Source organism: Varanus komodoensis, unplaced genomic scaffold (genome assembly GCF_004798865.1).
Source record: "Varanus komodoensis strain SLA01 unplaced genomic scaffold, ASM479886v1 scaffold51, whole genome shotgun sequence".
Lineage (NCBI taxonomy): Eukaryota > Metazoa > Chordata > Lepidosauria > Squamata > Varanidae > Varanus > Varanus komodoensis.
In genome coordinates, this window is record NW_025336100.1 from 4,800,920 (window position 1) to 4,816,992 (window position 16,073).

The following is a 16,073-nucleotide window of genomic DNA, read 5'->3' on the forward strand; positions in this document are numbered from 1 at the left end:
AGATGTTATCTTAATTTACTGAGCTACTTCCATCATCAGCCTTTGTGTATTTTAAAGAAATGAACATAATATCGGATAGTTTGCTTGAATCTTAGCATCTGTTTGCAGCATGAGGCATGCTGAAGGTCTGTCTATTTCAAAACAAACACCTTTTAAACATTCTTCTGGACTAGCTATACACTAATAGATGTATAAATAATGCTGGTACTATATGGCTGTATAAATACTTTCGTTCACCATCAGTAATAAGTACAGTCTTGGCAGGACGAATTGTTTTGTGTCCCTGAATGCACAACGTGATGTTAGCCAGTGTGCAGAGAGAACCTCTGCCTTTGCGAATTATCATCTCAGGGAAACCTCATTTCCAATTTGTAGGTCGCATTGCCTCTCCCTACCCTTCCACTAGTAGAATGGGGTGGGGCCTCCAAAGAAACTTTGTCTACCCTATATACCATCCCTTCCCTATCCCCAGTTTGAGTACTGTAAATGGTGATTCTGGCTGTCAGCTTCTGCTTGCCTTCCAGAGTTTAGTCCTTGGCTTGAGAACATTGGTACATCTAGCTTAGTATTGTCTGCAGTACACTTAAGTGGCAGCAGCTGTTTTGTGTTGCATATGAGTCTCTCCAAGCCTTCCTTGGAGATACCAGCTGTTGAAACCTTGACCTTATGTATACAGAGCACATGCTGTACCACCAAACTATGACTTTTGGTGTATGCCTTGTCCTTTAGTCCTAATTTCACATACCATATCCCTTGCTTTATTGTAGTTTCATTCCTTTCTCATGGTCACAAACATGCAGCCACTTATTTAAGCAGATGCACCATATCTTGGTGAATATCTGAGGGACAGAAGTTAAGCATGATTATGTAATTGTGTATGTAAGATACATTTTACTTACTACATTTCTACCTTGTTGTTTAGTCAATGTTTACTCTCCGTTCAAACATGCACAGTCCAGTTGAGAAAGGATCAGTTGAATGGGCAATCTACCTGCTTCAGAAATGGGTCTTAGATGCTAGTGGATCTGTAAGCTAAAACAGTGGTAACACCCCATATACAAAAGACATTGCCAATGAATATGTACTTGCAAAGAGGAAAATTAAGAAACTGGTAGATAAATTACCATGTTTGAAGATAGCAGACAGAATAATGTCCCTACAACTCCCAGTATTCTCAAAGCAGGCCTAATGGCTGGGGAATGCTGCAAGCTGTAGGACTCAACCTGGGATGCAAGAGATTGTAACACTGCTTTTAAGCATAATAAAATCTTACCATAGTATTTGTTACAGAAAAAGTAAGTTTTTCTACAGCAAGCACTGTATTTGCATGAATGCAAAAAGTGTCAAATGCATTTTTGATTGCTGTAGGTCAGGCTGAAGAAAATTATAGTCTTAAATCTTTGTGATGCTGCTGGTTATGTTGGTTTTAAACATTTATATTACTTTTTATCATGCTGTAACTTGTGGTTTTAGTACTTTTGGCTATTGGGTGGTATAAAATGTAATAAATAAAGACATGTATTTATATTCCCTCCTTCATGGATCACTGCCTTGTCATGGCAAAGGGGCTTGCGTAGCTCAGTGAAGCTATGAGCTATGCCATGCAGGGCCACCCAAGATGGACAGGTCATAGCAGAGAGCTCTGACGAAACGTGGTCCACTGGAGAAGGAAATGGCAACCCACTCCAGTATCTTTGCCATGGAAACCCTATGGACAGTACCAAAAGGCAAAAAGGTATGACGCCAGAAGATGAGCCCCTCAGGTCAGAAGGTGTCCAATATGCTACTGGGGAAGAGCAGAGGGCTAGTACTAGTAGCGCCAGAAAGAATGAAGCGACTGGATCAAAGCTGAAAGGACACTCAGTTGTAGATGTATCTGGTGGTGAAAGGAAGGCCTGATGCTGCAAAGATCTATACTCCATAGGAACCTGGAATGTAAGATCCATGAATCAAGGCAAGCTGGATGTGGTTAAACATGAGACAAGACTGAACATCGACATCTTACGAATCAGTGAACTAAAATGAACAGGAACGGGGGGAATTTAATTCAGATGACCATCAGGTATACTACTGCGGGCAAGAATCCCTCAGAAGTAATGGAGTAGCCTTCATGGTCAATAAAAGAGGAGGAAAAGCAGTACTGGGATACAGTCTCCAAAATGACAGAATGATCTCAGTTCGAATCCAAGGCAAACCATTCAACATCACAGTAGTCCAAGTCTATGCTCAACCACTGGTGCTGAAGTTGACCGGTTCTATGAAGGCCTACAACACCTTCTAGAATTAACACCAAAACATGATGTCCTTATCATCTTGGGGGATTGGAATGCTAAAGTAGGAAGCCAAAACATAACCAAAATAACAGGCAAGCTTGGCCTTGGAGTACAAACTGAAGCAGGACACAGGCTGGTAGACTTTTGTCAAGAGAATACGATGGTCATAGCAAACACTTTTTTCCAACAACCCAAGAGACGACTCTACACGTGGACATCACCAAACGGTCAACACAAACATCAGACTGACTATGTGCTCTGCAGCCAAAGATGGAGAAGCTCAATACAGTCAGTAAAAACTAGACCAGGAGCTGATTGTGGCTCTGATCATGAGCTTCTTGTTGCAAAATTTAGGCTTAAATTGAAGAAAGTAGGTAAAAGCACTAGGCCACTCAGGTATTATCTAAATCATATCCCTGATGAATATACAGTAGAGGTGACAAATAGATTTAAGAAATTTATTAAAAATGTTTTAATAAATAAAATAATAAATAAATTAGATCTGATAGACAGAGTGCCTGAAGAACTATGTACGGAGGTTTGCAACATTGTACAAGAGGTAGCAACTGAAACCATCCAAAAGAAAAAATGTAAGAAATCAGAATGGCTGTCTGAGGAAGCTTTACAACTAGCTGAGGAAAGAAGGGTAGCGAAAGGCAAGGGAGAAAGAGAAAGATACACCCAACTGAATGCAGAATTCCAGAGAATAGCTAGAAGAGATCAGCATGCCTTCTTAAATGAACAGTGCAAAGAATAGATGAAAACAATAGAATAGGGAGGACCAGAGATCTCTTCAAGAAAATTGGAGATATGAAGGGAACATTTCATGCAAAGATGGGCATGATAAAGGACCAAAATGACAGGGACCTAATAGAGGCAGAAGAGATCAAGAAGAGGTGGCTGGATTACTCAGAGGAACTATACAAGAAAGTACTTAATGTCCCTGATAACCACAATGCGATGGTCACTGACCTTGAGCCAGACATCCTGGAATGTGAAGTCAAATGGGCCTTAGGACGTCTGAGCAACAACAAAGCTAGTGGAGGTGACAATATTCCAGCTGAGCTATTCAAAATCTTAAAAGACGATGCAGTAAAAGTGGTACACTCAATATGCCAGCAAATTTGGAAAACTCAACAGTGGCTGCAGGATTGGAAAAGGTCAGTTTACATTCCGATCCCAAAGAAGGGCAATGCCAAAGAATGTTCAAACTATCACATCATTGCACTCATTTCACATGCTAGCAAAGTGATGCTCAAAATCCTACAAGCTAGGCTCCAGCAGTATGTGGACCGAGAACTACCAGAAGTACAGGCAGGATTTCAAAGAGGGAGAGGAACTAGAGATCAAATTGCCAACATACACTGGATCATGGAGAAAGCTAGGGAGTTCCAGAAAAACATCTACTTCTGCTTCATTGACTATGCTAAAGCCTTTGATTGTGTGGTTCACAAAAAATTGTGGCAAGTCCTTAAAGAGATGGGAGTCCCAGACCATCTTATTTGTCTCTTGAGAAACCTATATGCGGGTCAAGAAGGAACAGTGAGAACTGGACATGGAACCACTGATTGGTTCAAAATTGAGAAAGGAGTTCAGCAAGGCTGTATACAGTCGCCCTGCCTATTTAACTTATATGCAGAGCACATCATGAGAAAGGTGGGGCTAGATAAATCTCCAGTTGGAATTAAGATTGCTGGGAGAAATATCAACAACCTCAGATATGCAGATGATACCACTCTAATGGCAGAAAGTGAAGAGGAACTAAAGAGCCTCTTGATGCGGGTGAAGGAGGAGAGTGCAAAAGCTGGCTTGAAACTTAACATTAAGAAAAGTAAGATCACGGCATCCAGGTCTCTCACTTCCTGGCAAATAGATGGGGAAGGAATGGAGGTTGTGACAGATTTTATCTTCCTGGGCTCCAAGATCACCGCAGACAGGGACTGCAACCAAGAAATTAAAAGACGCTTGCTCCTTGGGAGGAAAGCTATGGGAAATCTGGACAGCATACAAAAAAGCAGAGACATCACCCTGCCAACAAAAGCGCATCTAGTCAAGGCTATGGTTTTCCCAGTTGCAATGTATGGCTGTGAAAGCTGGACCATAAGGAAGGCTGAGCGCCGAAAGATTGCGGCCTTTGAATTGTGGTGCTGGAGGAGACTCCTGCGAGTCCCCTAGACCGCAAGGTGATCAAAACGGTCAGTCCTAGAGGAAATCAATCCTGACTGCTCTTTAGAAGGCCAGATAGTGAAGATGAAACTCAAATACTTTGGCCACCTAATGAGAAGGTAAGACTCACTGGAGAAGAGCCTAATGCTGGGAACAATAGATGGCAAAAGAAGAAGGGGATGGCAGATGATGAGGTGGCTGGATGGGGTCACTGAAGCAGTTGGTGTGAGCTTAAATGGACTCCGGGGGATGGTGGGGGACAGGAAGGCCTGGAGGAATGTTGTCCATGGGGTCGCAATGGGTCGGACACGACTTCGCGACTAACAACAACAATTTATATTCCACCTTTCTGTTTTACAAAAACTCAAGACAACTCCAAAATTATAAACTTAAAAAGGAGCACCTGGAAGAGAAAGGGTTTTCTGCAGTGCTCTGGGGCAAGGAGTGAAGAAGCTAACTGGGCTTAGAGAATGGGTGTGTTCATATTGGATGAACCAGTAGGTTTGTATACTCATCTAGAGTGAAATCAAATATGGTAACCAATACACTATTTACCAGCTTGGAATTTGGGAGCAGTAATTGACGACCTGGAGGGCTACAGGCTGAGAGAAAGATCAGGAGGGAGGAAAGCCCAAATATGTCTTCACTTAATTTCTTTGTTTCCACAGCCATACCTCTCTCTATCACTCAAGTAGAGGGAGGTATGGCTACCTGTTCTGATTTCTAGTCTTTCACATATGTAACGTCACTTTCCTTAGGCAGCAGTAAATATGCGTTCACAGCAGAAATACTAAAATATACACAGTTACCCTGACACTTGCAAACTATTAGGCTGTAGTCCTTTAGCCAATAAACTTAAGTCCTGTTGAAGTCAGACATGTTTGTTGTTTGTAAACATGTACAGGAGCGTGCAAATAATAACATAGATCTGCTGAAAGGCCTTAAAGTGAGGGTGCAAGATATTCATAAACACATTGACTTGCAGGACAACCAGTAGAAGAATTCTGAGAAGTAGAACTAATTTGGTCACTTATAGAACTGCCATGAAGGAGTTCCTTTTAGGAACATTTGAATATCTGAAGCTCTGAACAGCAGCATTCCACTCTGTAGTATTTTGTTGCAGGTCTCGCTTGTCACTTGTAATGTTACAAAAATTGAAAAATGTCTTAAATTCTAGAACAGGGTGGGAAACCTGTAGCCCTCTAGTTGTCATAGGACTAAAATGCCCATCATTCTTTGCTGTTGATTGTTCTAACAGAGATGAAAACATTAAAAAGTCCATCACATTTAATAAACTTTTAGTATGATGAATAACGCACAGATGCCCCTCTTTAACCAGTATCATACCTGATATGTATTAAAATTATGTGGCATTCTCATCCATTAATTCTTTTGAGATAAAAAGGGAGTTTGTTGAGGGAAGTTTCATTAACACCTCTCTCCTTTCTTGTATTTTCTGAATACAGTTTGGAAAACAGTTTGGTGCCACTTTTTAAAAAAAAATTCTTTCATTAGGCAGTCCTACCTCCAGAGATTATACAGATGGCATCGCATTGCCTATTAGATTGGGTTATATGATTGCCTCAGAAAAGTCCTTGTTTTAAAAAGCAATAGAAGATTGCAAAAATGAATAGTTGTGAATGCTGCAGAATGAAATTGGAATGAAAGCAGTGCTTTCTACTCTGAATAGGTAACTAATTTTACCCTGTTTCACAGGCCTCCTAAATAATCTCTAAAATGAAGGGAGAACAGTTTGCACCAAAAGTTCATCATGAAATGTTCCCCCTCCATTTGAACATACTACAGCTCAGGCATAATATTCACTGTTAACAGTCTGCACATGTTCAAATCAGTGGGTTTTACCCCCTGCATTGGTTTAACTTTCCACTTAGCAAGGTAGGACAGCCCTTTATGATGAGTGAATGGCACGGACAGGTAGAACTGCTTCATAGAATTGTCAGATTGGTGATATATACCCAAGTGACACAGGCTAAAAAAGAGATGGTGTAATTACAGGATTACTGTTAGTAATCTGTGCAGTTCACAAATAGTACAAGGATCTGGAAGAGCAACCTTTTTAATGTGCTGTTGTCTGTTATGGGGTTTCTTATGGTCAGTCTTGCTTAATAATAACTTGCATATGCATGCTTCATGCAAGTGTATTTGCCCCATATATTATCCTATATTGCTATCCTATATTGTGGGACGGGTGAAACTAAGGTTGACATGTTGCTGATCTAAGGCCATCCAGTGAGTTCACAGTAGCATAGCTGCTCTGTTATATCAGTTCATTTTGATTTCTTCTGAAATGTAGTAAAGCAAGATTTAAAAAAAAATGTATCGCATTTCTAAGAAATACTTAGTTCTTCACAGATGGAATAATACATATTTTAAATTTAACCACATGCCTGTAAAGCTTTAGAATATTTGATTTATGTAAAGTTCTAATTATACAAAAACAAATTTCTTATCAGCCCAGTTAAAATACATCTTTTAGGTTGGTATTTCTACTAATTATGTTGTAATTATCTTTGTTTCTACTATTGAACAAAATAGTATATTAAAACAAAATGAAAAAGTATTAACCATCTTATTCACTGTTGAACTTTTCATACCAACAAGTGATGCATAGATCTGTGTACTTTTTGCTTAGTTCTTTAAAGGTAATTTATATTCTCTGCCGGTACCCTGTCTGCTTTTGTGCCAGTATAATTTTTAATATGATCTTTAGAATGTAAAGTAACTGATGTTTCTTTGTCTATTCAGGAGACCTCATGGAGGGTGAACTTTATTCTGCTCTCAAGGAAGAGGAAGCCTCCGAATCTGTTTCTAGCACAAACTTTAGTGGTGAAATGCACTTTTATGAGCTGGTAGAAGATACAAAGGATGGTATCTGGCTAGTGCAGGTATAAAATACATTCTTTTTACAAATAAAACAGTTTCTGAATGAGTTCAGATTTCAGATTTTAAGGCGTTCAAGGCGCAGTGAGTGAAATGCTTCAAGCATTTTGTTCCAATGCGTGAAAGTTCTGTATGAAATGAAACATACTACATTGCTCAACTTAAACTGCGGTCCTAAACACATTTATTGGGAAGCCTATCTTTTTGATGCAGTGAAATTTGCTGTAAGTAGACATACTTAGGATTATTCTACAACTGCCATGGGTTCAGTTTGGAAAAGTGCAATCTGTACTCCTTATACTGATATCAGTGGGATACCATTTTTTGTTCTCCAATAAGCTATTTTATAGGGAAACATCTGGATCCGCATTTACTAAATTCACTTGGTTTTGCTCTTAGGTAAATATGTATGTAAATTACAGGCTTTGTGTGCCATTATACTGGAAGACAATTCATTTAAGCACCACCTTGGACTTGAGTGTGTTCCCACTGCCATGCACACACTGCTAATATTTTATAGTGCTGCAGTGAAAACATTAACTATTTATCAACAAAATTTGGTGATAAACCCCTAAGGAGATTTAAAAGTACCTGACTTTTTTTCAAGCTAAAAGTGGCCCTTTTTAATATCTGAATATTTTGGAGGTAAATCACTGAATGTTTTGCTGCTGTAGATAGTTTGTGGTGTATGGCCCCTAAGAGGGTCTGAAAATTAGCACTCAGATTACCTGAAGCTGCCCATCAGGGATTAAACCACTACTTTATTTTTACACAGTTCACCTGTTCTGCTTGTACCTTATTGTATATCCTGTCTCAGTCACACTATTTCTTCTGGATAAGTTTTCATATTCTTTCCTCTTAAGAGACAAGTGATGATGTAGCACATTTTGACCAATGCAATTCCTGCTGCTGTGAGTTACCTGCTCATTCTCCATCAGTGGAATTGGAGGTGGCTGCTGTGCATGAGTGTTCTTGCTACTGTGAGAGTGAAGATGAATGAAAGATACTTACTATGGAATTCTGTTCTGTTCTACCATCCTTGTAAATGGATATCAGTATATCGTATTTAGATGCTGATACCCATTTTTTCTCTGTTAGAGAGCCAGTGCAGCATGGTAGTTAGAGTGTTAGAATGGGGAGCTGGGAGATCTTGCTTCTGGGTCCCACTTGATCATGAAGCTCACTGCATGACTTGAACTCTCATAGGGTTCTTGCTGTGATGATAAAATGGAGCCATGTAAAACTGTAGGTTCCTCACAAGAGGAGAAGGATGAGCTATAAATGTGATGCTGCTGCTAACGATATGGGGTGGGAAATTATTTATTAAAAAATGCATATTTTTCCATGTTCAGATTTTGATCACCTTCCAAGTACTCTCCTGTCACCTATTGAGACATTTTTCCCACTGCTCAAAACAGGTTTTGAACTCACTGATTTTGATGTCTTTAAGTGCTTCTGGCATATTTTGTTTCACCTCTTTCACATTGGCAAAATGTTTCCCTTTGAGGACTTTTTTCATCTGGGGAAACAAAAAAAAGTTGCCCAGGGTGAGATTGGGTGAATAAGGAGGGTGGGGCATAAGGGTCACGCTGTTTTTGATCAAAAACTGCTCAACACTCAGCTGAACAAAATTTCACCACTGCATGTTGTTCATGTAAATCAGCCATTGCAAATAGGGAAACACACTGAATCCCACCCCCCACGAAAAAAACCTCAAGCCTCACTGAAGCCAAACGCAGCCTCTTACAAATAACCCAGCTGGGTACACTGATGCAGATGGGTTCCTAGAACACTTACCTAGCAGGGGAGGCCAGTACTACAAGGCGCCCACCTTCCAAAAGATAATTCCTGGGGGTTTTTGGGTCCCCCGCTCATATTAATGTGGTAGGTAGATTGCACAGAAGCAGCAGTACTCAAGAGTGTCCAGGCAAAATATTTTACATTCCAATTTGAAAAGATATTTTTGCACATTCCTTGAAAGATGGCTTTCAAGGAACTTAAGACTTGAACACGGTAAAGTATGACTGCAGATCAGACAAAAATTGGGAAGAAGGTCCAGAAAGAAATGCAATCCATATTAGTAGGAAGAATTGAAAAACTAGATGATTTATTCCATGGGTTTTTCAGAGAGAGGGGAAAAGTTCTGTCCCAACTGCATTTTACTGTTATGATTGAGTCCTTCAGATATATGACAGGTGGGCCCAAGATTGGCCACTGGGTGTCTCACCCCATTGTCAGGGCAGGAGAGGCACTGTGGATGGGCTTTTGTCCCTCTGAACTGAGGACTTACTGGAGGTGTTTTGATGGCCAGCTTTCATAGAATCATAGATTAGTAGAGTTGGATGGGACTTAGTAAAGCAGTTGAGCTGAACTTCCTGCTCAATGCAGGATTCCAAGTTAAAGCATCCCTGACAGATGGCTGCCCAACTGCCTTTTGAATGCCTCAATGTGGAAGAGCCCGAAACCTCTCTAGGTAATTGGTTCCATTGCCATACTGTTCTCACAGTCAGGAAGTTATACCTGATGTCCAGCCAGAATGTGGCTTCCTGTAACTTAAGCGTATTATTCAGTGCCCTGCATTCTGGGATGACTGAGAAGAGATCCTAGCCCTCCTCAATATGACAACCTTTCTAGCACTTGCAGAGTGTTATCATATCTCCTCTCAGTCTTCTCTTCTCAAAGCTAAAATGCCCAATTCTTCCAATCCCTCATCATAGAGCTTTGTTTCCAGTCCCTTGATCATCTTCATCGCCCTTCCCCTGAACATTCTCCAACTAGTTTATTGGTATCCTAAACTGTGGAGCACGGAACTGTATTCAAGATAAGGCCTAATCAATGCTGAATAGAGGAGAAGTAGTACCTCAGATGATTTGGAAACTATATCTGTATTAAAACAGCCCAATATAGTGTTTGCTTTTTTTTCCAGCCACATCACATTGGTGACTCAACTTGTGATCTACAACAATTCCAAGATCCCTTTTGCCTGTAGTATTCTTGAGCCAAATTATCTCTCATCTTGTAACTGTGCATTTGGTTCCCTTTTCCTAGGTGTAGAACTTGACATTTGTCCCTACTGAATTTCATTCTGTTGCTTTCAGCTCAGTGTTGTAGGCAATTGAGGTCACTTTGAATTTTGCTTCTTCCAGGATATTAGCTGCCCTACCCAACATTCCTTGCAACTTCCAGGTCATTAATAAAAATGCTGAAGAGCATGGGAGCCCAGGACTGAACCCTGTGGTAGTGCAATTCTGTAGCTGACTATGGATCCACTCAATAGTTTTTCTATTTAGCACTTTTTTGCTCATTTCCTGAACAGAACATCATGGGCCATTTTGACAAAACCTTTGCTAAAGTCAAGATTGAGTATATCCACAGCATTCCCACAATCCACAAGGGAGATTACCTGATCAAAAAATGAGTTCAGATTAGTCTGGCAAGAATTGTTCTTGATAAATCCATGCTTCTAGTAATGCAAGCCATTACTAGAATGGCTTCTAGTAATTCCTCCATTGTCTTCAAGCTGCTTACAGACAGACTTCTGTATTAATCTGCTCCAGAATTTTCCCAGGGATTGATGTCACATTAACTAGTCTGTAGGACCAAAATCTTCTGTCTTGAAGATAGGGATTAGCCTCCCATCAGTCATCTGGCACTGCACTATTCTCCATGATTTCCTGAAGATAAGGAATACTGGTTCTCAGAGTTCTTCTGCTGCTTCCTTTATTAGTTTAGTATGTAGCTAATCAGATTTTGGAGATCTGATTTCATTCAAAGAAATTAGATGTTCTTTGACCATTTGTTTATCAGTCTCAAACTTCAATCCTGTTTTTTCGGTTTGTACTTCTATTCTGCTTGGGGATGGGGGTGGTTATAGACCTGCTTTTGAGAAAGTCTGAGCCAAAGTAGAAATTGAGCACCTTTTCTTCATCATCTGTTACCAATTTGTCCTTTTTACTGAGAAGCTGAACCACCATTTCCTTTCTTGGTCATTTACTGCCCACACACCTACAAAAAGCCTTTTGGGGGCAGGGCATCCCTCGCTGGCCTCAGCTCATTCTCAGTTTTAGCATTCCTGATGTCTTTCCTGCACTTCTCTGCCACCTGTCCGTACTCTTCTTTTGTCATTTGGCTTCCTTCCACTTCCTATACATTTCCTTTTTTTTTTTTTAAGCCAATTCAATGTTTGTGGAGTCACATTGGTTTCTGTCATCTGCTATAGTTTGTTTTTGTTGGAAATGATTGTAATTATGCCTTTAAAATTTCCTTTTTTAAAAATTCCCACCCAATTTTAACACCTTTTTCAGGATCACTTGCCAAAGCAGCTTACTTATCATTGTCCTCAGTATATTAAAATGGGCACTCCCAAAATCTAGAGTATGCATATGGCTGTGCTCCATTTTTGCTTCCTTTAAAATCAAGAACTCAAGTGTATTGTGATCACTTCTCCCAGAGCTCCCATAACTTCCTTTATCCACTAAGTCACTCCTGTTAGTCAGTATTAAGTCAAGAACAGCTGTTCCTCTAGATTCTTCCTCCACTTTCCGTAGAGGAGAGTTAACATGCACAACAGTAATTTCCTGGAGGGGGCACTTTTGGCAGAATTTGTTTCCTAACCAATATTAGGATAATTGAAGTCCCCCATTATTACTACATCACACTTCCTTAAACTACTGGCAGTGTTTAATACAAGTGTCATTCTCATCTTCTCCTTGATTGGGTGTTCAGTAGTAGACTCCAACTATCATGATCCTTTTATTACTTGATACATTAATTTTGAACCAAATCCTCTTGATGGGGCTACCAGGTTTATCTTCCTGTATTTCTGTGCTGGGATAAGTATTTTTAACATACAATGTAACTCCACCTTTTTTCCTGGTTCTTCTGCTCTTTTTGAAATGCTGTATCCTTCAATTGGTATATTCCATTTATGGGAGTCATCCCACCAAGTTTCCTACCAACTTAATACCTATCAAGTTGTATTTGCCATCATGTATTAAGAGTTCATCTGGTTTATTTTCCAGAATCAGTGTATTGATGTTGAAGCCCATGTGCTTTATGGTCTGGCTTATTTCCTACACTAGTGAGAGGACTATTTTGGGGTGCAAATAGAGCTCTTTTCTGTGATATGCTGCATATACCTTCATCCCCAACTGTCTTCAATTCCACATCTCCCTCCCCAGTAAGACTCAGTTTAAAGCCCTCCTGATGAAATTCTAAATGCTGTAGCCAAACACCTTCTTTCCAGCTCTGGTGAGATGCAACCTATCCATTGCCATTGTCTGTCTTCCAGGAAGTATAGCCTGTGGTCCCAGAATCCACATCTTTCATGTTGGCACTGCCTTTATAGTCAGTTGTTCACCTGGAATATTTTTTCTTTCCCTTTCTATTCCTCTTCCAAGAACAGGGAGGATGGATTAGATGACTATGTGGGCCCCAAAGTTCTTCAGCTTCCTTTCCAGAGCTTTACTGGACTTCTACTCGGGGAGGGGGGGCAGGTGCTGTTACTTGGGTAGAGTGGATCTAGCACTTGCTGTTTTCCATCATGATGTACTGAAAAGTCTGTGTGCACTTGGAATTGACTTTTATTCTTGTTTCCTTACATTATTCCTTATCCTTCCCTTCACTGAACTTAATGCAAATATTTACTGAAATAAAACATGCACACATGAGGTGAAATTAGATGAACGTGGATGGTAATAATGCAAATGCACCTTCAGAGTACCCCATGCCATCCATGCTGTATCAGCCTTTCATTTCTACTGGATCTTCATCATTATGGAGTTTACAGCGGAACCAGCACGGCAACCATACTGGGCCCCCAGCAGGAACAATGCTGCTGCAGGATTCTACTGTACCTAGCTTTTTCCCTTTTCCTGCTTTGTGATGTAAGGACACTATAGGAGCAAGATGCACCTTAAATACTCAACATGGAATAGAGGGAAAGCATGCCCTTTTCACCTTTATTTTTACTTTGCCTTCGGTGGAGGGAAAATAAAAGAAGGTCAATTCAAAATAGGGAAGAGGCTAGGGTTAACTTGTTCTTGCATGTACTCTTTTGAGATACTGTTTTGGTTTAATGTACTTTGCTTTGAAATAGTTTTGAATCACCCAGTTCTTGTGGGCACATTTGTATAATTCCATTTTTCCTGCTGTGATCCTTTCTGTGCTTGGGAAGTATCTTCTCAGAAGAGTCTTCTAGCAAAGCATTGCCAAATGTAAGCAAATAAATGAACAGAGGCTGGTACATGTTATATTTTCCCTGATAAGTGAAGGGTATTTGCTCTTAAAACTACCCCTAAACTTGCTTTGTAACATAATACTCCTTTAGGAGTGTACATGTAGCATTACATTTCCTTTCATGTATAAATCTTGGATTAAATCTAGTAAATATAATTAATCTTCCCCCTCTTGGATGTACACCTTAACATGGTGAGGGGGACTGAGCATGTTAGAAGCTGAGAGGAATGCTGTCAGGAAGCCACACTCCTTAGTAGCCTGGTCTCCTGGCAGAGTCACCCAAGGCAAAATGGTCAAAGCTGAGGCACCAGACTAAGATGCATCCACCCACTTCAGGAGTAATGGTCACATCTGTAGAAGAGAATGGATTTCTAATGCTGATGGGGTGGACAAATCCCTGAAGGGCAGCTACCTCAGTATTTGAAAGTGTCATTGGTGGAAGAGCTTTCACAGACAATGGTAGTGGTGGTCAAGGTAGCTCTGGTTAGTACTGCACAGCAGATGGAAATGGTAAATCACTTCTGAATATTTCTTACCTTGAAAACCCTATACCGAAACAATTTAAATGAAACAGGAAATATTGCCAGAAGATGAGACTCCAAGGTCAGAAGCCCCTAGAGCAGAGCAAAGAGTAAGTATGAATAGTGTTGCTGCTGATGATGCAATTGGATCAAGCTGAAAGGAAGTCCAGTGGCTGACATGCACAGAGAGGAAAAGAAAGTCCAGTGCTGAGCAACACATACACTTGGAACATGGAATGTGAGTAGTATGAATCAAAGCAAACTGGCAACTGTAAAGAAAAATGGAACCGTTGAATATTGCAATACTTGGTGTGAGTGAAGTAAAGTGGACTGGAATGGGACATTTTGAGTCAGGCAAACACAAAGAGTTTTACTCTGGAAATGAAAAGCTCAGTGGTTTTAACATTGAGTCAAGATATAGCACAGGCAGTAAGGGGCTGTAATGGAATGTCCTGTAATACCAGTCAGAATTCTTAGAAGACATAGAAACTTAACCATTGTTCAAGTCTATGCTCTAACAACAGATGCTGAAAAAGAAACAGAAAATGCAGGCATTGTGAGGAAATCGATACTGCACCAAAACAAGGCATGCTGATAATTGTAGATGCCTGGAACCATAAAAGCAGGAGGTAAAGCAGAATCCAGTGTTGCAAAAGATTATGATTCAGGCATCGGAAATGAAGCAGAAGAATGTCTCATAGCCAACCATCTGTTTATTGCAAATATATGCTATAGGTAACTGATCAGATGGCCAATATAGAAATCAACAAACTGTGTGATTAGAGGAAGGAGATGGAGAAGCTCTACTCTCCCTGCCAAATGACCAGGAGCGGATAGAAGGTAGTGACCACAAACTCTTAATATGAAAAATCAGCATAAATCTGAAAAAGATCACTCAGAGATTACAAAGGAAAGAATCCAAGTTAAATAAAATTCCTGGGGAATATAAAGAACAGATTTGCAGTATTGAACTCAACAGACCATGAAGCAGAAGAACTGTGGACTAAAAGCAGCCATGTTGTAAGGTAAAATGCAAAAAGTCAATTTCTGTAGCAAAAGGGAAGAAGAAGCCTAGACAGAAAAACAATTGGCAAGGACAGGTGAGAGGCAAAAACAAAAGGAGAAAGAAATTGGGTCAGAATCCTGAATGCAGCTTTGCAGTCATTATCACATAGAGACAAAAAGAGCTACTACAATTGCCAGTGCAAAGAAATAGAAGAGAACCACAAAGAGACCTCTTACAAAAGAGAAAAATAAGAGACCTCTTACAAAAGATCCAAGAAATCAAAGGAAAATTCAAACCTAGATTAGGAATGCTGAAAGATCAACAGGGGAACATACTGTCTCACCAACTGAAAATAAAGAGAAGGTGGAAATAATATGCAGAAGAAATGAGAGGGTGGCAGACTTCTTTAAAGGGGACTCCTAGGAGGAAGAGCCAGCAATATTAGAAAATGGAGTGAAAGCTGCTGTGAAAGCAATCGGACAGAATAAAGTAGTTGGAGTAGACAGAGTAACAATAGAATTATTCCAAGCTGCAGAGATTGACTCAGTCCAAATCCTAACAAGAATATTCCAACAAATGTGGGGAAAAAAACCCAGTGGCCCCAGACTGGAAACATTCAGTATGCATTCTAGTCCCCAGGAAAGGAGATGCAAAAGAGTCACAGGATCTCACACTCGGGGTCTTAGTGCAATTATATGTTGGCTACTGGAGCTCACCAAATAATTTGAAAAGAAGATCAGTCTATGCTTTATATACTAGACCAAAGTGTTTGCCTTATGTTTATCATGGGAAGTTGTGAATGGTTCAGAATAAATTGGTATGTCTCAGCACTGATGTGCGACCTGTACTGTTGACAAGAAGCTACTGCTGAGACAGAATACGGAGAAATGGAATGATTTCCAACTGGCAAAGGCATCAGAAAAGAATGTATTTTATCTCCCTATCTGTGCAATCTGTACAGCGGACATA

General features: G+C 40.1%; 1 protein-coding gene across 5 annotated transcripts in view; it reads left to right on the top strand.

The window, feature by feature from the left end:
- The window catches only part of LOC123031882 (charged multivesicular body protein 3), a 52,506-nt gene that overhangs the window by 1,854 nt on the left and 34,579 nt on the right, over nucleotides 1-16,073 (top strand). For 3 of the 5 annotated variants that reach the window (XR_006416409.1, XM_044447330.1, XM_044447335.1), the window contains exon 3: nucleotides 7,206-7,345. Coding sequence is in view for 3 of the 5 variants with exons in the window: in XM_044447330.1 (XP_044303265.1) it covers nucleotides 7,206-7,345 (140 nt within the window). In the remaining 2 variants the exon portion in view is untranslated. Of the gene's footprint in view, nucleotides 1-7,205; nucleotides 7,346-14,151; nucleotides 15,324-16,073 lie in introns of those variants that run through there. The other 2 variants (XR_006416408.1, XM_044447334.1) reach the window with 2 other exon arrangements.